The sequence below is a fragment of the Hemitrygon akajei genome, chromosome 12, assembly GCF_048418815.1.
Source record: "Hemitrygon akajei chromosome 12, sHemAka1.3, whole genome shotgun sequence".
NCBI classification, from domain to species: domain Eukaryota; kingdom Metazoa; phylum Chordata; class Chondrichthyes; order Myliobatiformes; family Dasyatidae; genus Hemitrygon; species Hemitrygon akajei.
This window is the reverse complement of record NC_133135.1, coordinates 88,864,407-88,888,863: the sequence shown is the minus strand read 5'-3', so window position 1 is coordinate 88,888,863 and position 24,457 is coordinate 88,864,407. Positions and strand designations below refer to the sequence as shown.

Here is a 24,457-nt window from a genome sequence, read left to right as displayed (position 1 = left end):
CTATTTAAGAACTTTTTAAAAGCTATTTATTAATGTTTTTTGAGAGGGTGATTTTAGATGCATATCATATTTATACTGAGTTAAGTATTGTATGTAATTAGTTTTGCTACAATAAGTGTATGGGACACTGGAAAAAATGTTGAATTTCCCCATGGGGATGAATGAAGTATCTATCTACCAATCTATCTATCTATGTATAATATTTTCACTCAGTGGGCACTTTATTAGGTACACCTGTACAACAGTTTGTTAATGCAACTATCTAATCAGCCAATCATGTGGCAGCAACTCAATGCATAAAAGCATGCAGACATGGCCAAGAGGTTAAATTGTTGTTCAGACCAAATATCAGAATGGGGAAGAAATGTGATCAAAGTGACTTTGGCAGTGGAATGATTGTTGATGCCAGGCAGGCTGGTTTGAGTATCGCAGAAATTGCTGATCTCCTGGGATTTTCATGCATAACACTCTATAGTTTACAGAGAATGGTGCAAAAAAACTCTAAAAACATCAAGTGAGCAACAGTTCTATGGGCAAATTGCATTGCTAGTGCCAGAGGTCAGAGGAGAATGGCTAGACTAGTTCAAGCTGACAGGAAGATGACAGTAACTCAAGTAACCACCCATTTCAACAGTGGTGTGCATCTCTGATCGTGCAATGCATCAAATCTTGAAGTGGAATGGCTGCAGCAGCAAAAGACCAGGAATATACAGAAATATACTCAGTAGCCGCTTCCTGGTATCAGTGGTGTGGAAGTTACTGGAGGGGAATCTAAGAGTCAGGATCCACCAGCATCTGGAAAGGTATCGATGGATAAGTGATTAACATGGCTTTGTGCATGAGAACTCATCTCACAGATATTTGATTGAGTTATTTGAAGATGTGACCAAGAGAAGTGACAAGGGCAGGGTGGTAATGTTGTCTACAAAGAGTTTAGCAAGATCCCTGACAAACTTCCAATCTGACAAACAAACACGAGGAAATCTGCAGATGCTGGAAATTCAAACAGTAACACACACAAAATGCTGTGTTCCATCAGCATTTTGTGTGTGTTGCTGTTCCAATCTGATAGGCTAGTTCAAAGGTTAGAGCACATGGGATCCAGGGTGAGTTTGCAAATTGGACATAAAAATTGGCTTAATGGTAGGAGTCAGAAGTAGGTAATGAAACATCAGGATTGAGGCCTGTGACCAGCAGTATACCAGTGGGATCAGTGCTAGGCCCCTCTTGTTTATCATCTACTGTACATCAATAATTTGGAAGAGAGCATCATTGGCATGGTTAATAAAGTTGTGGATGATACCAAAACTTATAGTGGATAAATATTTAATGGTTATAGTGGACAGTGAGGAAGGCTATTTAAGATAATAACACAATCTAGAATAACTGAAAAAGTGGGCCAAGGAATGGCAGGTGGAATTTAACTCAGACATGCATTTTGATTTTGTTTAGTTAAGTTACGGCAGGACTTGCACAGTAAATTTCAGGGCTGTGGAGTTACTGGAGGGGAATCACCAGTAACAGAGACTGAAGGGTAGTTTATTGTTTCTTGATGGATGCAATTGGCATATTTGCCTTCATCAGTCAGGACTTTGAGTAGAAGAGTTGAGACATTGGACTGCAGATGCTGGATCATTTTGTTATAACTATACTAGTTGTTGATGAGTCCACATTTGGAATATTGGGTACATTTCTGGTCAGTGAATGATAGGAATGATGACGTTACAATGGAAAGGACAAAGAAAAGATTTCATAAGGATGCTACTGGGATTGAACAGCTTGAATATAAGGAGAGACTGGATAAGCTGGGGCTTGGTTCCCTCAAATTTAAGAGGCTGAGGGGAAACCTTGTAGAGGTATATATAATCATGAGGTGCATAGATAAGGTGAAAGGTCACAGTCTTTTTGGAGTCTAAAACTGGAGGGCATAGATTTAAGATGAGAGGGGAAAGATATAAAAGGATCCTGAGGCTCAAGGTTTTCCACACACAGGTTAGGTATATGGAATGAGCTGCTGTGTGAAAGCTGTATAGTCATATACAATTACAACTTTTAGAAAGTATTTAAGTTGGTATATGGATTGAAAAAGTTTGGAGGATATGGGCCAAACACAAGCAATTGAGAGTAGCTCATGTAAGCAACTTGGTCAGCATGGGCGAGTTGGAGCAAAGGACCTGTTTCCATGCTATATAACTCTGGCTCAAAATTATCTTCAAATATTTTTAATAAGGTTGATAAGTTTTGATCCTAATTGTTTTTAATGTTGTTAACAGTTAACCTTATTCTGTCACATCCAGATGAGGTATAAGTGAAAGGTTATACCTATACCTAGATGAGATTAGGGCAATATTTGGTCCTCGGTGAGATTCTCTCAAGTTTCATTGTAGCTTGGGTTGTTACTAGCCATGCTATTACCAGATTCATTGAATTTAGTTTTCCAACTTACCTTGATGTGATTTCAACTCTCAGCTTTATCCAGGTAACCATTACAATCACTGGACTGCTTTAATGGAATTTGAAATCTCATTTAAGTTCAATAGGATGGTAGCTATGAGAAAATTAGACTAGTCCATAGCAATTGAAGCTGGCTGATGGGATAAAGCTAAATACAGCTTTTCATTGCCAAAGAGAGCTAGATACAAATATTAGCCTGCAAAAATATATTTTGTTGATATCTTTGATCAACATTGCCTATTTTAATCTCTAGATAAATAATGACAAAAATTTAATTGAATTTTGTTGTCAAAGCCTATAAAATGGAATGGACTTTAAGGGATCAAAAGGCATTTTAGAATAGAGTTACATTCTTTCTGGAAAGTAGAACAATAACTAGGCAAATTAAATGGCAAAAGGAAGAATAATTCCATTTTACAAAATGCAGCCATTGGCAATATTGAACAAAAGCTTTTTTCTGTGATTAGTTTGTATCCTGGGAGACCAGATAGTTTCAGGTGCCCCTAACAGGCCTGAATTAAAATAAATGGTTTCTGGAGAGAGCACTTTAATGGACTTGAGCAAGTTTGTCTAATTATTTATCATTTGTATTTCTGAGTAGGTAGACGATGCCTAAGATTTCTATTAGATCAGATGACTGGGAATGAAAACTGTATCTATGGTGTCATGGTGGGTGTTTTGCAGCAGTCAAGCATTGTCTATCGAGTCCATATTGTGTTGTTCCTCTGAAAAGGAATACAAAATAGTTCCTTGCAGAAAGTATATCCTCAGTAGTTGATTTGATATCTGCATTTTTGCGTGCAGTTTATAGCTTTCAATGAGCATAGGTGAGACTGCCTATGAATCTAGAGGTTGAAACTGATAAAGTGCTGAGCCTTAGAACTGATGCTAAATGAGCCAAGTATCTATTTTTTGAGTGCATAATTTGTCCCAGTGTAACTTTGAGCTGTATTTACCATAAGGATCCCAAGTCTGATTCCTGACCTTTGCTGAATTCACTTTGATTGGACAGCAACCTCATAACTAACAAGAGCGAATTATGACAGCTTAATAAGGGGAAGTTCTGGTATCCCTGATTAGTTATTGATGTTAGATGTGTGTTTGTGAACATAGATTAGCAGTTGAAAACCTTTGAGATGCAAAATGTAACCCAATCATGATTGTTATTTATCAATTCATGCTAGAAATTGGACAAATTGATTGAACTTAGTTCCTTTGACCTTGAGAGAAATATTCTGATCTTACTGCACCTACTCTTATATATCTGGTGGGCCTTCACAAAAGGAGTGTTTCAGTACTAAACAAATTGTCCTCTATTAAAACAACTGGAGACATCATAGTTGATCGGCACCAATTTTAATTTGCATTTGTTTATCTTGTAATTAAGCTGATTAATTCTGCATGAGGATCAGAGATAGAGCTTCCTTCAGATATTCCTCATACCATCTGCTGTCAGTCAGGCTGCTACATTCATTCTTCTCAAATGTACAAGCATAGAGAAGGGTTGAAATATTTAGTATTTAAAGAAATTGATTTAATTGGGCAGTGAAAATGCTGCAATAAAATGTGATTTATCTGGCATCAAAGCTGCGAATTTTGTATTGTGGACCCCAATGTGAGCTGTTTTCCTTACAACTTGTAAACTGCTTTAGCACAGCCTCAGCAAGGTGTCATTAACTGATTTCTTGGTGCTCATTTGTTTTTTTTAGTTATAGAAAATATCTACAATTTCTCATCCTTGTCTCTGGTGTGTGGATTTCTTTTTGAGCATATCACATCTACACAATACAAAATAAATATCTTTGACTCCAAGAAGTTTTGCATGATAAAGTTTTCTTTATTATAATAGGCTATTATACTGATAAATGGCTTCTGGGGCTTCTGTAGGAAATATACATGTCATTAAAAATGGCCAGTGTTTCTGATTTAGACTTTAGAATGAATATAATTCCATTCATTCTGGTTATTCCCCAACTGTTCAGGCAAGCAACCACTTTGCTAATAGAACTTTTGAGGTTTTTAACATAATGTTCATCATGATCTTTTTGCCATGTTTTACTGAAACCAATCAAAAGCAGCACATTTTTTCCCCTCATGTTTCAGGTCGCAGTTGTATAGGTTAATTGTAGATCTTCTATACCACCTTCTGCAGGCCAGAGAACACTAGACACCAGAATACTACAGCACAGTACAGGCCTTTCAGCCCTTGATGTTGTGCCGACCCATATATTCCTTAAAAAAGAAATACTAAACCCACACTATCCCATAACCCTCTATTTTTCTTTCATCCATGTGCCTGTCCAAGAGGCTTAAATACCTTTAATGTTTTAGCCTTCACCACCATCCCTGCCAAGTCATTCCAGGCACCCACAGCCCTCTGTGTAAAAAAACTTACCCCTGATGTCTCCCCTAAACTTCCCTCCCTTAACTTTGTACACAATACTCTTAAGTGTGGTCTCACCAGAGATTTGTAGAGTTGCAACATGACCTCTCTACTCTTGAACTCAATCCCCCTATTAATGAAGCCTAGCATCCTATAGGCCTTCTTAACTATCCTATCAACCTGTGCAGCAACCTTGAGGGATGTATGGATTTGAACCCCAAGGTCCCTCTGTTCATCCACACTGTTAAGTAACCGACCAATAAACCTGTACTCAGCCTTCTGGTTTGTCCTTCCAAAATGCATCACCTTACACTTATCCGGATTGAACTCCATCTGTTATTTTTCTGCCCAACTCTGCATCCTGTCTATATCCTCTTGTAACCTTCAACAACCTACAGCTCCATCCATAACTCCTCCAATCTTCACGTCATCTGCAAATTTACTCACCCATCCTTCCGCCTCTTCATCCAGGTCATTTATAAAAATCACAAAGAGCAGGTGTCCCAGGACAGATCCTTGCGGGACTTCACTAGTCACCAACCTCCAGGCAGAATACTTTCCTTCCACTACTACCCTCTGCTTTCTTCCTGTAAGCCAATTTTTTATCCAAACAGCCAAGGTTCCACTGATCCCATGCCTCATGACTTTCTGGATGAGTCTCTCGTGGGGGACCTTGTCAAAGGCCTTACTAAAATCCATGTAGACCACATCTACCGCCCTACCCTCATCAATTTCTTTTGTTACCTCTTCAAAAAACTCAATTACACTTGTGAGGCATGACCTTCCCTTCACAAAGCCATGTTGACTATCCTTGAGTAGACTGTACTTCTCCAAATGCTCGTAGATCCTATCCTTAAAAATCCTTTCCAATAGTTTGCAGACCACCGACGTAAGACTCATTGGTCTATAGTTCCTAGGATTCTCCCTATTACCTTTTTTAAATAAGGGAACTACATTTGCCATTCTCCAATTCTCCGTCACCTCCCCTGCAGCCAAAGAGGATTCAAAGATCATAGCTAATGCTCCAGCGATCTCTTCTCTCACTTCCCACAGCCAGCCCTGGGGACTTATCAATCTTGATGTTTTTAAGAAGATGCAACAGTACTTCTTCCTTAATCTCCACATTGTCTAGCACACAAGCCTGTCCTATTTCGACCTCACCCAAATCAAGGTCCTTTTCACTTGTGAATACTGAAGTAAAGTATTAAATTAGGACCTCCCCAACCTCCTCCACCTCAGGCACATGTTGCCTTCTTTATCCTTTCATTCTTGTCATCTTTCTGTTCTTCACATACGCATAGAATGCCTTGGGGTTCTCCTTAATCCTACATGCCAAGGCCTTCTCATGCCCCCTTTGAGCTCTCCTAAGTCCTTCCTTAAGCTCCTTCCTGGCTACCCTATATTTCTCATGAGCCCCTCCTACTTCCTGCTTCTTATATCTAACATATGCTTCCTTCTTCCTCTTGACAAGTTGATTTACGTGTTTCATCAGCCACGGTTCCCTCTTCCTACCATTTTTTCCTTATCTCAGTGGGACAAACCTAACCTGAACACAGTACAAGTGGTCCCTAAACTTCCTCCACATTACTTCTGTGCTTTCACCCTTGAACATCTGTTTCCAATTTACTCTCACTAGTTCCTGCCTCATCCCTTCATAATTAGCCCTTCCCCAGTTAAGCACTTTCCCATTTTGTCTGTTTTTATCCTTTTCCATAGCTATGCTGAAGCTAAGGGAGTTGTGGTCACTCTCACCAGAATGCTCCCCCACCAAGAGGTCTGCCACCTGACCAGGTTCATTACCCAGAACTAGATCCAGTATGGCCTCTCTTCTCATGGGCCAGTCCACATACTGTGTCAGGAATCCTTGTTGAATACACCTGACAAATTCAGCCCCATCCAGTCAGGAGGTGCCAGTCAATATGAGGGAACAAAACTGAACCCACATTGGTTTTTATTCTGTATTGTGGAACTTACTGACCAACTTCTGTGTGAATTTAAAAAGCTTACATCCTGTTCAATGTTGTATCACTCCAAAGGAACCCTCCTTCACACAATATTGATAGTCAACAATGCATATTAAGGTCTACCATATATACATGAGTAAGGGACCCATGTGTCGGTACAAAAGACAATACTGGAGGCATTTCCAGTTGCCTTCAGCCAGAAACAATTATAGATTATCCACCAAAAGAAGTGTCTTTTTCAAAGATCTAATTTGGTTTCCTCCAATTTGATTCGCCCTAATTCAGTGCATAGTTACATGACCTATCATGAACTGATCTAAGTTAGTCAATTCACTACACAACTTTTAATTAATGCAAAGATTGTATTTTATTGTCTTTACACAAATACTCACAGACCACTTCTCCAATTTATAACACTGAAATAGGGGAACTCTCTTTGGCCAAACAATTGATCCTTCAAATCCCAGCCCCTGGCATTAGGGTCTTCCTTGCAATAGTTAGCCTTTGGAGTTGCATTTGATGCCCCTCATTCTTATTCATTTTCACTATCAGTTCAATATGCTGTGTTTTGGTCTTAAAGGCTGTGACCTGCCTTGCTAACATGTGTCAGCTTTTCATTAGTCCAAGGCAGCATCATTTTTGTCCCTCTCATAAGTATCAACTTGTAATAGATATCTCTTTGTTCTGAATCAGAGAAGATCAGCCAGTTCTAGGCTCAAGTTACTCAGGTCAGATATAAACTACCCTATTGATAAATCTATTCATAAACCTGCAAGTTCCATCTTACCAAAACAAATCTCACAAGTAACTTTTTATTTGGAGATAATCTTTAGTTCAGCAGGTTATCGAGAGCTTTATTGTATCCAATTTTAAGTGCTTTGATATAGCTGTTCTTGTGTATAACCAGTTCACAAAATGGGGATTGCAGAGCAGTTTCACGGAATGGAGACCTCTATTCCTTCAACCTCATGGCAAGAACAAAGACATTTGGTTTGTCTACCTCCACTGTCTTTGACTCTTTCCAGTTAGATGTTTCCTTCCGTATTTTACATGACTGTACCGTGGCTGAAGACTTGTGTTTCAAAGCCAGCTACAACATGCAATTTTGTCCAGGTACAAACTGCCCACAAGAAGCAGAAAATTCACATTTCCTAGACTTTTCCCACCAGTGCCTTTGCCTCACATACTTCCTGGTAACCTTTTATCTCTCAGGTGCTCATCATTTCTCCTGCTACTCACACAAACCACAGGCAACTACATTTGTCATTTAATTTACCAGCATATCTTTGGAATTTGGGAGGAAATCTGAGCATTTGGAAAAATCCCTCACAAAATTCCACACTAACATGCTAATTTATACAGGAGCTGCTGGAGGTCAGGATCAAGCTATGCAGATGAATCCAATCATATCAATTATAGCAAGACACACAAAATGCTGGTGGAACACAGCAGGCCAGGCAGCATCTTTAGGAAGAAATACAGTTGATGTTTCGGGTCGAGACCCTTCTTTGGGACTAATGGAAAAGAGAGATAGTAAGAGGTTAGAAAGTGGGAGGGGGAGGGATGGATCTAAGAGCTGGGAAGTTGATTGACAAAAGGGATACAAGGCTGGAGAAGGGGGAGTATCATAGGACAGAAGAAAAGGGGAGGGGAACACCAGAGGAAGATGGAGAACAGGCAAGGAATTATTGTGCGAGGGAAAGAGAGAAAAAAAATTTAAATTATAAATTAGGGATGGGGTAAAAAAGGGAGGAGGGGCATTAACAGAAGTAAGAGATATCAATGTTCATGCCTTCAGGTTGGAGGCTACCCAGACAGAATATTAAGGTGTTGTTCCTCCAACCTGAGTGTGGCTTCATCTCGATAGTAGAGGAGGCCATGGATTGACATATCGGAATGGGAATGGGACGTGGAATTAAAATGTGTGGCCACTAGGATATCCTGCTTCCTCTGGTGGACAGAGCGTAGGTGTTCAGTGAAACGGTCTCCCAGTCTGCGTCGGGTCTCACCAATATATAAAAGGCCACACCAAGAGCATCGGACACAGCAGACTCACAGGTGAAGTGTCACCTCACCTGGAAGAACTGTCTGGGGCCCTGAATAGTGCTGAGGGAGGAAGTGTAAGGGCAGGTGTAGCACTTGTTCCGCTTACAAGGATAAGTGCCAGGAGGGAGATCAGTGGGAAGGGATGGAGGGGGATGAATGGACGAAGGAGTCACATAGGGAGTGATCCCTGCAGAAAGTGGAGGGGAGGGAAAGATGTGCTTGGTGGTGAGATCCTGTTGGAGATGGCGGAAGTTACGGAGAATTATATGTTGGACATGGAGGCTGGTGGGGTGATAGCTGAGGACAAGAGGAACCATCGCTAGTGGGGTGACGGGAGGATGGAGTGAGGCAGATGTGCGTGAAATAGGAGAGATGCATTTGAGAGCAGAGTTGATGGAGGAAGGGAATCCCCTTTCTTTAAAAAAGGAAGACATCTCCTTTGTCCTGGAATGAAAAGCCTCATTCTGAGAGCAGAAGCGGCGGAGACGGAGAAATTGAGAGAAGGGGATGGCATTTTTACAAGTAACAGGGTGGCAAGAGGAATAGCCCAGGTAGCCGTGAGAGTCCGTGGGCTCATAGTAGACATCAGTAGATAAGCTGTCTCCAGAGATAGAGACAAAGAGATCAAGGAAGGGGAGGGAGGTGTCAGAAATATAAATTACAGTCTTTTCTCAATCATCAGTAAACAAGTGGAAGGCTGTTTTGGTGTTATACACCAAGGCAGCTCTTGTTAAAAATAAGTTAATGAGAATTGAGGGAAAATTCTTTACAATAAATGGATTCATACCAAGAACCAAAGATTGTGGTTGTTGCAGGTCATTCAATGTGGCCACAGGATTTTGCTGCAGGAGTTCTTCAGTTCATTGTCCTTTGTTCAGCCATCTCTGTTGGCTTGTCTGAAGTAGGGCGCATTCACATTTTGCAGTTCGTTTCCAATACAGAGCAGTCCCTATTTACATACAGTACATCAGAGCTTCACCTGTCTGCTAATAAATATCAAATAATTTTGGTGTTAACAAAGTGCTGGGCAATAATCAACTTTGACAAGATCCTTTGAGCTTCACTCGGCAAAGCTTCATTGTCAACATCCTGATGGTCATTGTTGACAGAAGCTTAAATATGCTTGCCACATAATTGCTACAGTAATAAGCAAGTCAGATGATGATACAATTGATGGTAAATGACTTGCCTCTGGATTCCCCAAATGAAACACTTATGTAATTGAACACTTTTTCATAAGTACAGCTACATCCAAGGCTCAACAAAAATTAGGAGAGAGCAGTCTGCATGATTGGCTAACTATTTGAACATTCACTCCCATTGCTGCTAGGTTATTATGTTTACAGAGTGCACAAGTTACAAGCCATACTGCAGCAATTCACAAAGGTTCCTTTGACAACAGTGCCCAAATCTGAAACCTATTTCAGTCTGAGGAACAGCAGATGTATAATAACACCACCACCTGTAACTCCTCCACATCAAACACATTTTGAAATGTGAATCCATTTAACATTGCTAGGTTTAAATCTTGTGCTATTTCATAAAATCATTTAATTCATCATTCTTGCTTAATGCCATTACCCACCTTTGCAAATATTATGTTGATGCTTCAAGGCATTATAATCAGATTTTTTTCCTGCTCAGAGACGCAGCTATATTAAATAGAGCAATAATGACTGTAGCTAAGTTTGCTACAATGCACATTACCATAATGAAAATTGGTTATAACAAGATTAGTGGTTTAGGAACATTATTTGCATTACACAGGTTGTATTAGTTATGGTGTGATCACATACAGGAAACATGTTTAAATCTGTGCTTTGTAGGCAACTGTAGCCTGTTCTTCTATGACAAGGTTTATGAGGTTTGTAAGATTATAACCGTTGTGTTAAAGCAGAAATACCCGTCTTTCACTTGCTCTGTGAATTAGCGAGTAGTCTGCCCTTAAAATTAAAGTACGGTAACGTAGCTTCTTCTTGAAACCTTATGCATTTGAAAAGGATTGAAACAGTTTGGCTGTTCTTCCTTCCATAAATTGCAGTTGGAAGGGTTTTAAGGACAGACTGATTGTAGTCAGTAAATCATCATAAACACTTTGAACTGTAATGATATCCCAGCTCAAGCAAAGGTTCTAACTATCAAGGCCTAGTATTCCAGTAGCTTGAAATGGATGGGCAGAATGAGTGTCACAATGACCACTTTGATTGAGGCATCCAATCGCTGAAATACCAGAGTTGTGCTCAAGTCTTCGGGGATGACTGAATGGTAGCTAAAGGTATTTGCAAATCAAGAATACAGTGCCTTGTAAAAGTATTCAGCCCTCAACCCTTTGTTCACATAAATGAGTATTACAACTAAGAATTTTGAACAGTTTAACTGAGATTTTTTTATTTGTGAAATCACATGGCCCTTTCTTCACATCAGAGCCCAAAAACAAGAAAAATTGTAAAGCATGAAAAACAAAAAAAATTCAAAAACTTAAATGTCAGCAGTTCAAACAGATTCAACCCCCCCCCCCCCCCCCCTTTGCTCGGTACTTAGTTGAACCACCTTTTGCAGCTATTGCAGCCAGTAGTCTTTTTTGATAGGTCTTAATTAACCTTGCACAACATGATGGAACAAGATTTGCCACTCCTCCTTGAAACAGTTTAGCTGAGGAGCGGCAGTGGACAATAATCTGAAGCTCTTGCCAGAGATATTCGATTGGGTTAAGGTCAGGACACCACTGACTGGGCCACTCAAGGACATCGATTTTCTCATTTGAAACCACTCCGTGGTTGCTCTGGCACTATGCTTTGGGTCATTGTTCTGCTGAAAGATGAACTTCCTTCCCAGTTTAAGCTTCTTGGCAGAAGCTAGCATGCTTTTATCAAGGATCTCTCTGTATACCTCTTCCCATCAATCCTGATGAGATTTCTAGTCCCTGCTGCTGAAAAGCAATCCCATAGCATGATGCTACCTCCACCATACTTTACAGTAGGGATGATGTTAACTGGGTTTTGGCATAGTATTAGATTAACGCCACACATCCGTATCGTGTTGAGGCCAAAAATTTCCACTTTTGTCTCATCCGACCACAAAACTTTCTTCCACATATTTACAGTCTCTTCAAAGTGATGTTTTTCAAACCCTTACAGGCAAGAATGTGCTTTTTGTTTTAGCCAGGGCTTCTTCTTTGCCACTATTCCATAAAAACCCTTTTTGTACTAGGCCTTAGAGATAGTGAAACCATGAAATTCATCTCCAGTTGCAGCCACAGGCATCACAGTACCCTTCCTTTCAAGTGTCATTCTTCTCTGGCAATTAAGTTTAGAGGGGTGGTCTGACCTAGGCAGTGTAGCTGTAGTTTCATACTTCTACTTTTTCACAATGGACTGCACTGAGCTCCAAGGGATGTTCATTATCTTTGAGATGGTCTTGTACCCTTCCCCCATATCTCTATTATCAATCCCTGACTTGTCTTGAATGCTCTTTTTTCTTCATTTGATTTGATCTGTTGAAAATCTACCATACTATTGGACCTTTCAAAGAGAGGAGTATTTATTCTTATGAATTCATTGAAATTTTTTACATCAATACATTTGGTGAGTTGGTACGGCAATACTATAGATTGCACCTGAGGAAAGTTCGCATAGTAATTATAAATAAGATGTATACTTTTTCAGCCTCACATGACATGATGTTTTGTAGATTCGCTCACAATTCTCCTTCAATATATTTAAAATTTTTGAAAACGAGACCGTAAAATATGAAAGTAGTTGTTGGGGCAGAATACTTTTTCAAGGTTCTGTATAAACCAAATGATGGATAGACAAAGCAGATCAGGCAGCATCTGTGGAGAGAGAATTGCTTTAATATTTCAGATCTGGGACTCTTCATCAGAAAGTAGCCTTTAAAGTACAGAATCAAAATTAAGTAACCTTTTTTTCTGTCTCTATCAGTACCGGTCATTTCTTGCTGTCATCATGTTTGCGTAGTTCTCCTTTAGTAGAGTCTGGTCTACTGGGGGTGTCCCAGAACCTTACCATTAGCAGCACATTACATGGACAAAGAAGTTCAGTCTGGTTTTAACTGCCATATTAAATCCTCTGGTCAGATCTTATTGGAGATGTTCCTTTTGTCCTTCCTACCCTTCCCCCATCTTTTCTACCAACTTGTTTTCTTTGTTCTGATGATGGATCCTGGATCTGAAATGTTAACCATTTCTTTTTCCATGGATGCTGACTGCCTGTTGAGTGTTTGTGGCGTTTTCTGTTTTTATTTCAGACTTCCAATATCTGCATTTTTAAAAATTCTTAATGAAAATATGATAAGTATTCATACATATTGCAGTCATTTTCAATTTTGGAGGCCTGTCTTCATACAAAATTGCTGAATTTTAGTTTGCTAATGAATAACAACAAGGAATTTTCTTCAAATTGAAATAGCTGTTCAACTAGTATTCTTCAAAACAAGGTTGCATGGAGTTTGTAATCCTTGGCATTTTTAAAATTAAATTGTCCAAGGCAATTTAATTAAACAAATGAGTCATTGTGAGGTTTTCATCCTTATTCAAAGGATCTAAGTGCTAGGACAAGCACAAACCAAGGCAAACACTTTGTTAAATACCATGCGAGTTCTGCTGTTCAATGTGCAGAATGTAATTTTACATGATTTAGAGTATCATTGTGGCCCATGTAACATGAGAGTTTAACTGCGTGCGTCAGTTTTACCTCTTCATTTGAATGTAGATGCTAGGCAGTGAAGTGAGATTATATGTTACCTTAATTCTGTTGTAGCTCATCTGTTTCAAAGAATGTTTTTTTATGAATGTGCTCATTTCCTTTCCTTAACTGTCCATGTTTTTTTTCATAACCTTACTCTCTGTGAAAGACTTAATGGCACACAATCCCATATATCTTGTTTGGCATAATACAATTGTGCCTGCTAAATTTGAGATCTATTGAAAGGCATATTCCTTTCTGGGATTGCTTAGAATAGATACCTTCATGCAGCTGTTATTCTGCCATCCTGTGTGGTTCTAATTAGCATTTATTTTGTTCAGTGGATATTTTACTTTTGCTTTCATCATTCAGTTTCCTGATTTGTTGTATTTAATTAAAACTGTGTGGCTACCTATGCAAGAAATTCATACTTGCAAAATATCAGCTTTCATATTAATAGAAGGTAAAGCAGTTTAAAATATTTTTTAAATCTTTTTTTCTCTTGTTGTTTTAAGGATAAATTATGATGGTGTACATTTTATCCCTTGTTCCTGGCTTTGTACAATTAATAAGCTGTGTTCTGGGTAGTAGGTATCTTTTATTGTACTTCTGACCATCCATCATTCTATATTTAATCCCTGTCACTACAGTTTAACTTGGCCTGAATCCAGATGAAAGCATCTGTATGAGAGCATTTTACGCAGTGGGCTGCTGCACTCGAGCTCAGTGCTCAGCTGGAGTGTGCTCAGAGAGGCTGAAGATGTCATGTGATGGACAGTACATCTCGAGGTGAAATTACTATTGTTCATTTTGAGGGTCACATTGATTTCTTCTGCTGTGTTTGTTGTGCTATTAAGCGAGTGCTGCAGTAAAGAAGCAGGATTCAAGTGACTGTGGTGCTCATGGCCCCTGCTGGCTTCAGACACTAATCTTCTCATAGGTGCATTGCCATAACAACTGCCCCAGGTGGGTCAAAACAATATACGTCAGGCCCATGTTTTGCTGTTTCAGAGGCAGTGATGAATTGTTAGATTTATTTAAGAATCACTAACAGCCCTTTGAACAGTGTGCTTCCTTGTACTGAAATATGCAAAGAACGAATCACTGCTTCTTGTGCCTGGAAGTGAAGAAAATCATTCGACTCCCATTGTATTCCAGGAAGCAATGAGAGTGCTTTGACCTGAACTAGCTGTGTGCTTGAAAGGAAAATTCGAAGACTGGCTGTTTCGATGCCTGTGATGGGTAGAACTTGGAAGAATCTTGCCTTCTTCTGCACAAGGATTGCCGACAATTGAAGATACGTAATTCACATATTCAGCCAAGTAATTTAACCAAGGGGGGGAAATGTCCCAGCCCTCAAGTGATCAGAACATGGTGGATACTTGGCTCTGCTCTTTCAAGAGAAAAATTAGTATATTTCACAGCTTTGACTAAAATGATGAGGACTGCTTTTTTTTTGTCTTATGGGAGAAGGAGTAATAACTGGAGATGACCTGATAACTGGCCTGTAATGGAATACTTCAATTGTTAAAATTGGAGTCTCTTCTGAAAAAGCTTTATTTTGAAACTTTTTTCCCCCATGGAGTTTTAAAAGTGTGTAAGCCTGCAATGTGGAGATGCTTGTTTTAACAGGCATAGTGTTTTCAGGAGCAAAACTATCTTTGATGGAATTAACCTCTGAAGATTTTAAGGCCATTTGAGGTCTTGAAAATACTGGAGAACCATCATACTCAAGGTGTGTTTTGAAGATTGTGAGAATTGGCTTTACCTTTGGTCTTGGGAGAAGGGGGAAGGTGAAGTCACTTTTTCCCATAACTAGTAGCACCATCATCATGATCTGGGGATGTTCTGTTAAGTGGCTGCGTTGCTGTCTAATGTAAGTATAATATTATGTCAGTTTGTTTGAGCATTTTCCAGGCTTGACAACAGAATTTTGAAAAATACTATGTGTGTTTGTTGCCATTGATGTTTTGACATGGAGATTACATTTTTGGATGCTTTCTTCAGCGCCCCAATGTCTATCCTGTGTGTTTCTTATTGCCTGCACGTGTGTGGCCCACTGACTTGTTATCATGTCTTCAGCTGTAGTGTGGAAACCTACCACAAAATAATGAATAGCATGAGTTAATCATTGCTATTGTTTTATTTTTCTTCGAACCTCCTTGCCCAGCTCCAGCTGATTACAAAAACATGTTCTCCAGGCCTATAATGAAGAGTTGATGATATGGATTTACAACTATGATTTCCCTATGAAGAAAAGTAATTATAGGTGTTACTGTAGTTGCAAGCATTCATGTTATGTTGAAGTCTTTGTAAATTTACTCACTGACTCACACTAAGTTTCTTTTGCACATGAGAATGTGTTATTGCTATAAAGGCAAATTATAAGTGACTATTAGCTAAATTTATCTGTGCACAGTAATCCCAAGATATCAAAAGCTAGCCTAAATGTGGTGCATTGAAATGACACTTGGGTCAGTGCTTCTGTGATGAGGAATTCAATAGGGTCGGAGACTAACTGATTTCACTTCGTTTCTTAGAACCCCCTGCATTATTTTATATTACCTTTTGCTACAGAATAAGAATGTGTACGGTATGCCTTGCCTTGGGTCATATTTCTGAATTGGTCAACTTGTTCCACTGAAACAGTGGAACATTTTTCCGAGCAATTCTATGTGTTTAATGAAAATACTGTACAAGCTTATAAATGTACTTTTTCACTTTATGGATGCAGATTTTAAAGAAAACTGTGACTGGTATGGTTGTTTTGCCTTTGCATTCAGGTTTCTTTGAATTATGGGAAGAGATAAAGTTCCAGAATTCTTTCAAAGAATTTAAATTGCAAGCATAAAGGTTATGAGACTGCACATGGAGAATTAACCCCCATCAGTGTGAGAACATAAAAGAATTACCTTTTGCAGGCTGGTTTGTGGACTATAGTGAAGTTTACTAGTGAGCAAGGAAGTCATCGTCACCTTTCCCACCCTCTGCCTGCAGTGAACATTAAGATATATCCATATATATTCTTCTGGAAGGACTTAGTGAGCAATGTTTTTTTTATTCATGCTGTCTTTATTCTTAAGCTCTGAATGGTTTTTCAAAGTGAAAACAGTACAAAAGCAGAACAGCAGTATCCATTCCTAGTCAAATCTATTTTTGGAATCCATGGAAAAACACAATTGTTCCAGACTTTAAATGGAGAATGCTTTAAATGTGCCATTTTCAATCAAAGCTTGTTGTTGTCCAGTGCTTTTTCACATCCCCGAAGTGTTTGTTAATGTACTGTTTGAATCAAATTGTTTAATGGCTTTGCAGTATTTGACATTGCACACAAGCTGCAGTTTCATTTTTTGTTTTGCATATGTGCTGACTTGTCAGTTTCCCAACTAAACTGAAGCACTGCCCTGGCACTCATGGAACCTTACTTTTTCAAGCTTTGTATGCTTTTGAAGATCTGTACTCTGCATCTCTTTCACTGGAGCAGCAATGTGAGGAGGGTTAGGGTAAACAACTATGTTTTTCCTGTTAAGCAGAGAACAAACCTTGGAGCTATACAGGGAACAAATTTCTATTTTAAAATTTATACTAAGGGAGTCCATATTACCTGCAGTGAATGCTAGTAAGTTCCTGGTCTTCGTCTTATTAGAAATTGCCAGGCAAGGTCCAGGTATTTCTCTTCTCATTTGGAAAAAAATAGAGAGCAGATTTTTGCTCTTGCAGTTCCTTCAAAGTATCTAGCTCATTAGCATTGGTCTGATAGACATGCATGGCATGGTGCCTGCAGGCTTGTAAAGAGGAAGAGCAAAATATAGAAGGTGATTTTTTAAATGTCTTTCTAATTACTAAAATATTAAGCAAGTAATTTTAATTGTTTATGTTTTAAATATCTTCTACATTACTTGCTTGAGGTTATAAACCATTGAGTAAGTTTTTTGTGGGAGAATGTATTTTTCTATTTAGGTACTGAGAAAATAGTTGTGACAGCTAATGACACATCCATCCGCTCAGTAAAATGCAAGTATATTCCTCTTCAAAAAAAAATAGCAGATTGTGTGTTGTTGAGCCAAAATAGTTTGGAGCATCCCCAGGTTTAATCTTGTGTGGATTTGAGTGATAAAAGAATGAATCCTGGTTTTTGCCAATGATGCCAGTCTAAATTGAAATTACACTGTGTACATTTTCCAGCAAATATTGAATGTATTGGCTGTGATTTCCCTGCCCTGCCTTTAATGTGAATAACTACCTACATTTTTAGTCAAAGCTGACATATAGTATTACCAGTGGAATGAGGCATTGCGGAGCTCCTGATGTCACGTTTGGGTTGGTGCCACTTAAAAAAGGGAGAAAAAAATAAATAGGAGCGAAGCAGTCTGTGATTCCATTTTGTGAAGTTTTTTTTATTTGTCAGCCACTACTATTAAGTACTTTATTTGGGGAAACTGGTTAATATTTCAGTGAACAGGTGATCAGCTGGTTAGTTGTGCAGAGGAGATGGGAGACATACATATCTTGATGGAGAATTAGCTTCATATTTTCCTTAACAACTTCATGTTTTCTGTTAACTCTTGGCTGTGTGCAAATTTGTTGCAGAAGAGTACTTCAAGGGTATAGTGGTGTCACTGTGAAGAGGCAGGTGCTTTAAGAAGGCAAATGCTCTCTGACTCCTAAAAGGATTTACTCTGCAAAGTAAATTAGAATATTGCATTCTAATCAAATTTGAACAAAATGAAAATAAGCTCCTGATTTTTTTCCCATTGTCATTTTGCTGTGTAATCTTGTTGAGTGATATTGCATTGTAATTTTGCAATTTTTTTCAATACCTGAAGGTTTCAGCAATGATATGCTGATATACTATGGACGTTGGTCCAGTATAATCACTCATTTGCTGCAAGGTACTACTTTTCTTAGTTTCTATATAAAGAAAGATATATTTCTGTGAATTTACCCCTTCCCACCATTATATTCATGTATACTGGGTTTCAGTTAATTAGGCCACTTGGCCCGTTGAGTCTTACTGCCATTCATCATGGCTGATTTATTATCCCTCACAACCCTATTCTCTTGTCTTCTCCCCATAACCTTTGATGCCCTGACTAACCTAGAATCTATCGACCTCTGCTTTAAATATATCCAATGGCTTGGCCTCCACAGCCATCTGTGGCAATGAATTCCATAGATTCACCACAATCTGGCTAAAGAAATTCCTTCTCATCTCTGTTCTAAATGGAGATCCCTCTGTTCTGAGGTTCTGTCCTCTGGTCCATGACTCACCCAGTATAGGAAGCATCCTCTCCCCCTCCATTCAGTCTCACCCTTTCATTATTCAATAGGTTTCAATAAAATCTCCCCTCAAGCTTTTAAGCATGCTTTTTACAGGTCCAAAGCAGTCAAATGTTCCTCATTTGTTAACCTTTTCATATCAAGAGTCATTGCTGTGAATCTCCTCTGGACCCTCTCCAGTATCAGCACATTTTTTCTTTGAAAGGGTCCCAAGATTGCTCACAATGCTCCAAATGTGGTCTGACCAGTGCCCTATAAAGCCTCATATTACATCTATGTTTTTATATTCTAATCCTCTCAAAATAAATGCAAACATTATATTTCCTTTCCTTACTAATGACTCAACCTTGCAAGTTAATCTTTAGAAAATCCTGCACAAAGACTCCCGTCCCTATACACCTCTGATTTTTGAATTTTCTCCCTGCTTAGAAAATAGTCTATGCCTTTATTCCTTCTACCAAAGTACATGACCATACACTTCTCTACACTATATTCCATCTGCTATTTCTTTGCCCATTCTCCCAATTTGTTTAAGTCCTTCTGCAGACTCCCTGTTTCCTCAACACTACCTACCCTTCCACCTGCCTTTGTATAGTCCACAAACTTGGCCAAAATTCTGTCATCCAAATCATTGATATATAGCATGAAAAGTGGTCCCAGTACTGACTTGTGTGGAACACCATTTGTCACCAGCATCAAACCAAAACAGGCCCCCTTTCAAGTCATTGCTTAATCAGGGCAGCTGCTTAATTAGGACAACTCTTAAAGTGTAAAAACTAATTGAGAAAGTAACTGGGATTTCCTTCATTTATCTGGGACAATATGCTGCTTAATTGGGACAGCAAATTTGCTGAACAGTTCCTAACTAGTATCAGTTGCCTGCACATACATGGCCATTAGACACTACACTGTGGTTAAAGCAAATAGTTTGTAACTATCATTAGTAGTGTGTGTTTGTGTTCAAAAAGCAGTGATTTTTGTCACTGATAGTTGGCAAGAAATAAGCAGTAAGACAATTCAGAAATGTTTAGCTCACTGCGGTTTCAAGCTTCATGCTAGGAGATGCTAGAAATGGTTGTGAGTGAAGTTAACAAGTTAGGAACTATCTGTCAGGAAGAATTTGAAGGTACTACCAATCATCTTGAATGTTAGAATAAAATTGAAGATTTGGAAAATGCAATTGTCAGAAGCATTGTATGAAGGTAGTCCATTATCTGCTAAGTGTTCGCGCTGATTTTGTTCATTTACAGCCTATTCTCCTTTGATAACTATTTCAAACTAATAATACACAGCTTTATAGTACAGTAGTAGTATTGGTAATGTTCTAATTTGTTCTGTATTACATTTAAATACATAATTTGTTGCTCAGTTAAATGTAGTTTGTCTTTTTTATGCAGTTTTAACGAATTCAATGAAACTTTGGCTAACTGGGGCAGCCACTTAATTGGACCAAAATGTGCTGGTCTGATGTGTCCCGGTTAACTGGAATCCACTGTATTATTTTCTAACAGACAAATACAATCATTAATGGTTCTACTCTTCATTATCTCTTAAATCTCTTGTGTTTGTTTATAGGACAGGATTGGTAAAACTGAAGTTTTTATTTGTTCTATGTGATGCATTTTGCCATGAATTATTTATTGTTCTTTGCAGGTCTCGTGCTTTACCAAAATTGAAAGAATCTCATTCGCATGAATCCCTGCTGAGCCCTAGCAGTGCAATCGAGACATTGGAATTAAGCATGGAGCAGGATGTCTTTATTAAACCTTTGCACAGTAGTATCCTGGGGCAGGACTTCTGCTTTGAGGTACAGTTTTATCATCTAACTAGGTTTTATCTGGGATCAGAAATATGGTGCATTTTATAAGGCTAAGAATGACTCAGAATTAAGTTGTGATACAACAGAGGTTAAATGCCTGTTTGGGTCATAGGTGAGTTACAAAATACATTATTCACCAGCATAATTGAGCAGGTAAATTTTGTAGCTCTCCTAATTTATTAATTTAATTTAACTTGAATTCTACAAGTAGACTCTAAGTATAGATGAAGTAACTGAGAATTTCAGTCATCTAGTTCTTTAGTCCCCGCGGTGGAATGGAATGTGATCATGACTATCTCTGGGTCAAATTGCATCAGTCTGGAAATTTGAGCTGCATTTTCTGAACATGTAGCACTTTGTTCACCTGGCACACTTTTCATTTCACTTGTGCAAGGAATGACTTAATTTGGAGTGTATCCCAAGAAATTAGGTCACGTTCCCCAGAGTGCCCATTGCTGGCCATTCTGAGAATAATTATGTTTTCATAACACTACTGCCTAAAGGGGGTCTCCTGGAGCAGATCCTAGGCAAGTCTGCTTTTGTCTGCAATTTAATTGCTGTTCTGAGGCAGTGAGGAACAGCCAGCTGTTGCATTGCTCTCCCTTCCCACATCCTTCATTGTACCAAATACCTCCTCCCCATAAATATGTTTCTAATATGCCAGCCTTATCCCTTACCAAACAATGCACAGTTCCCACACCAATATTTGAATCAAACCTTCCCCCCACCCTTAAACAAGCTCTGATTTCCACCCTCTATTTCCCAACCACTGCCAATTTCTCTCTTTCCCTCTCTTCCCCTCCTGCAATTACTTCAATGAACGACCATCAGCAGAGAGACATCACAAAGAGAGCATGCTCCTGTGTACCACATATGAGATAGATGCTGACTGTGGCATGGCAATGATTTGGGAATTTGCAAACCTTTTATTAAAGCACTTAAGGAGCTTGTGGTTTCCTGTTTCTCAGTCGCAGGCTCCACCATGAGCTGGATAGATTTTAAAGATTTTTCTCCACAACCTATCATCACTTACCCATTTAGTAGGTATAAGGAACATTTTCTGTGAGCAGGAATCTGTCCTGGAATTTACTGTTGCATTCTATTTGGATATATAAAGTCTGCACTTTGGGTGCAACTTATAACTAAAGGAATAAACACAAGAGAATCTGCATATACTGGAAGTCCAGAGCAATACACTCAAAATGTTGGAGGAACTCAGCAGGTCAGGCAGCATCTATAGAGATTTATTTTGAAAGGTCTCAACTGAAACATTGACCGTTTATTCCTCTCCACAGATGCTGCCTTACCTGTTAAGTTCCTTTAACAAGGTAGTTACATTTCAGCTGATGATTGGTGTCAAGCGACACAAGGTCATCTATAAATTACTGCCAGACCTTTATGTTTAATAAAAGCAATATTTAAGTTCCTAGTTTTAACATTTGATTTTTTGTGGTGTTAAGCAGTCATTGAGAATGATATTAATGATTCATGTTCATTAATTCTGAAATATCTACAATGTTCCTGACTTGGTCACAAGTCTAACAGCTTTCATTGTAAAAGTCTGATGTTTTGAAATTCTGATGAATTGACCAGCTTTTAATCTAGGACTGCATTATGAAATGAGATGACATTTTTTGCTGATTCTGCATCAAGTGGTATTACAAATTGTTCTTGAAAGGACAAGGCATCCCCTCAAGAGGGGAAATCTTACTGCTGTGGCGACCCACTTCCTAGCGCACTCGAACCGGCTCACAAATAGCCAGCGTGCCGGCATAAAGGCCAGTCCCAAAAGAGCGCCAAGTCTGCTTCACCAACAAAGGGAAAAGCCCGCGCGGGACTGTGAATACGTGCCCCCTACAGCATCCGCGCCCGGGGAGGGCAGGATCAGGGAGGCTTTAAAGCGAGGCCGCGAAGTTTGAATAAAATCTTTTTTAACTGCAGTTTACTGATTCCGTGTCGTTATTTCAGCGCTGCGTGTAGCTCACTGCTACAATTGGTGACCCCGACGGCCCAAACGATATTTGGGCCGAAGATGACCGATGCCGCATCTGTTCATGCAGTTTCATTGAAACTGCCAAGCTTCTGGACGCTGCGACCTCACCTATGGTTTCAGCAAGCAGAAGCCCAATTCCACGTTCGGCAGATAACCTTGGAGGACACACGTTACTGCTACGTGGTGAGCTCCCTCAACCGGGACACAGCGGCCCAGGTTGAGGAGTTCATACAGTCTCCCCCGGCGGACGGAAAATACACGGAATTCAAAGCCCTGCTCATAGGGACTTTCGGACTCTCACGGTGCGAGCGGGCTGCCCGCTTACTGCACCTGGATGGTTTGGGAGACAGACCTCCATCGGCTTTAATGAATGAGATGTTGTCTCTGGCCGGAGGACACAAGCCCTGCCTCATGTTTGAGCAGGCATTCCTGGAGCAGCTGCCTGAGGACATACGCCTGCTGCTGTCCGACGCGGATTTCAGCGACCCCCGGAAGGTGGCAGCCCGGGCGGACTTGCTGTGGAACGCCAAGAAGGAGAGTGGGGCGTCCGTCGCACAGATCACCAGGCCACGCTCCCAGCAGCAAACCAGACCAGGCCTGGCCACAGAGCCCGCTAACCCCAGAGGCAGGGGTGAGGAGACCAATGAACAATGGTGCTTCTACCACCAGCGGTGGGGCGCAGAAGCCCGCCGCTGTTGCCCGCCCTGCAAGTTCCCAGGAAACGCCAGGGCCAGCCGCTGCTGATGGCTACGGCAGCTGGCCATCAGGATAGCCTCCTGTATGTGTGGGACAAGCGGTCGGGACGCCGTTTTTTGGTCGACACCGGTGCCGAGATCAGCGTCTTACCTCCGACGAGTTACGACACCCGCAACAGGGCCCCGACCCACTTCCTAGCGCACTCGAACCGGCTCACAAATAGCCAGCGCGCCGGCATAAAGGCCAGTCCCAAAAGGGCGCCAAGTCTGCTTCACCAACAAGGGGAAAAGCCCGCGCGGGACTGTGAATACGTGCCCCCTACAGCATCCGCGCCCGGGGAGGGCGGGATCAGGGAGGCTTTAAAGCAAGGCCGCGAAGTTCGAATAAAATCTTTTTTAACTGCAGTTTACCGACTCCGTGTCGTTATTTCAGCGCTGCGTGTAGCACACCGCTACACTGCCTTTAATTGAAACCTGGAAACTTAAATGGAGTTATTTGTCCTGAGGAGACCAAAATTAGATAACTTTTAAAATCAAGTGTGTTAAGTATACAGCTGAGAAGAAGGAAGCACTGTAAATTTTATTGGATAAATATGATCAATTTTAGTTTAACATATTGTCTAGGTCAACTGAAAGATAGACAGAAAGCAGCTACCTGTAAGCAGGAATTAAGTTTTCCTTTTGAGTAAATTCAATCCGATAGGAACAAATTAAATCTGATGGGAAAGAATTGGGTCATTGCCTTCTTTGGAAGCGATCTCTCCGTCAGGAACTTGAGCCATGTCCTGAAGCATGTTAAATCCAAATATTACTGTTGATTGTGTTTAAAATTTCAGTAAAGTTATATATGTTGTCCAATATTTAAAGGAGATTTGAACTTGGTGAATGATTTCTGAGATTTTTTTAGGTAAATATGACTACAATTTTAATATACAAGGAATCTCCCAAATTTTCTTATAGACTAATTGTATTGTCTGCCTCAAGAGAGACTGGATTTGAGGTATAACACACAGCATATAACTATTTCAAACCGTAAATACAGTCAGTGAGAGTAGGAGCACATAGAATTCATATGCAATGTGTTGGTGGAGCAGGTAATTAATTAATTTGCAGTTTTACC

At 39.8% G+C, this 24,457-nt stretch overlaps 1 protein-coding gene across 11 annotated transcripts in view; it reads left to right on the top strand.

Annotated features, from left to right (window-relative positions):
- The window catches only part of rasal2 (RAS protein activator like 2), a 421,164-nt gene that overhangs the window by 302,295 nt on the left and 94,412 nt on the right, over window positions 1-24,457 (top strand). For 10 of the 11 annotated variants that reach the window (XM_073063632.1, XM_073063630.1, XM_073063629.1 and 7 more), the window contains one exon: window positions 20,484-20,637. In XM_073063632.1, the coding sequence (XP_072919733.1) occupies window positions 20,484-20,637 (154 nt within the window). Of the gene's footprint in view, window positions 1-14,713; window positions 15,427-20,483; window positions 20,638-24,457 lie in introns of those variants that run through there. The other variant, XM_073063639.1, reaches the window with a different exon arrangement.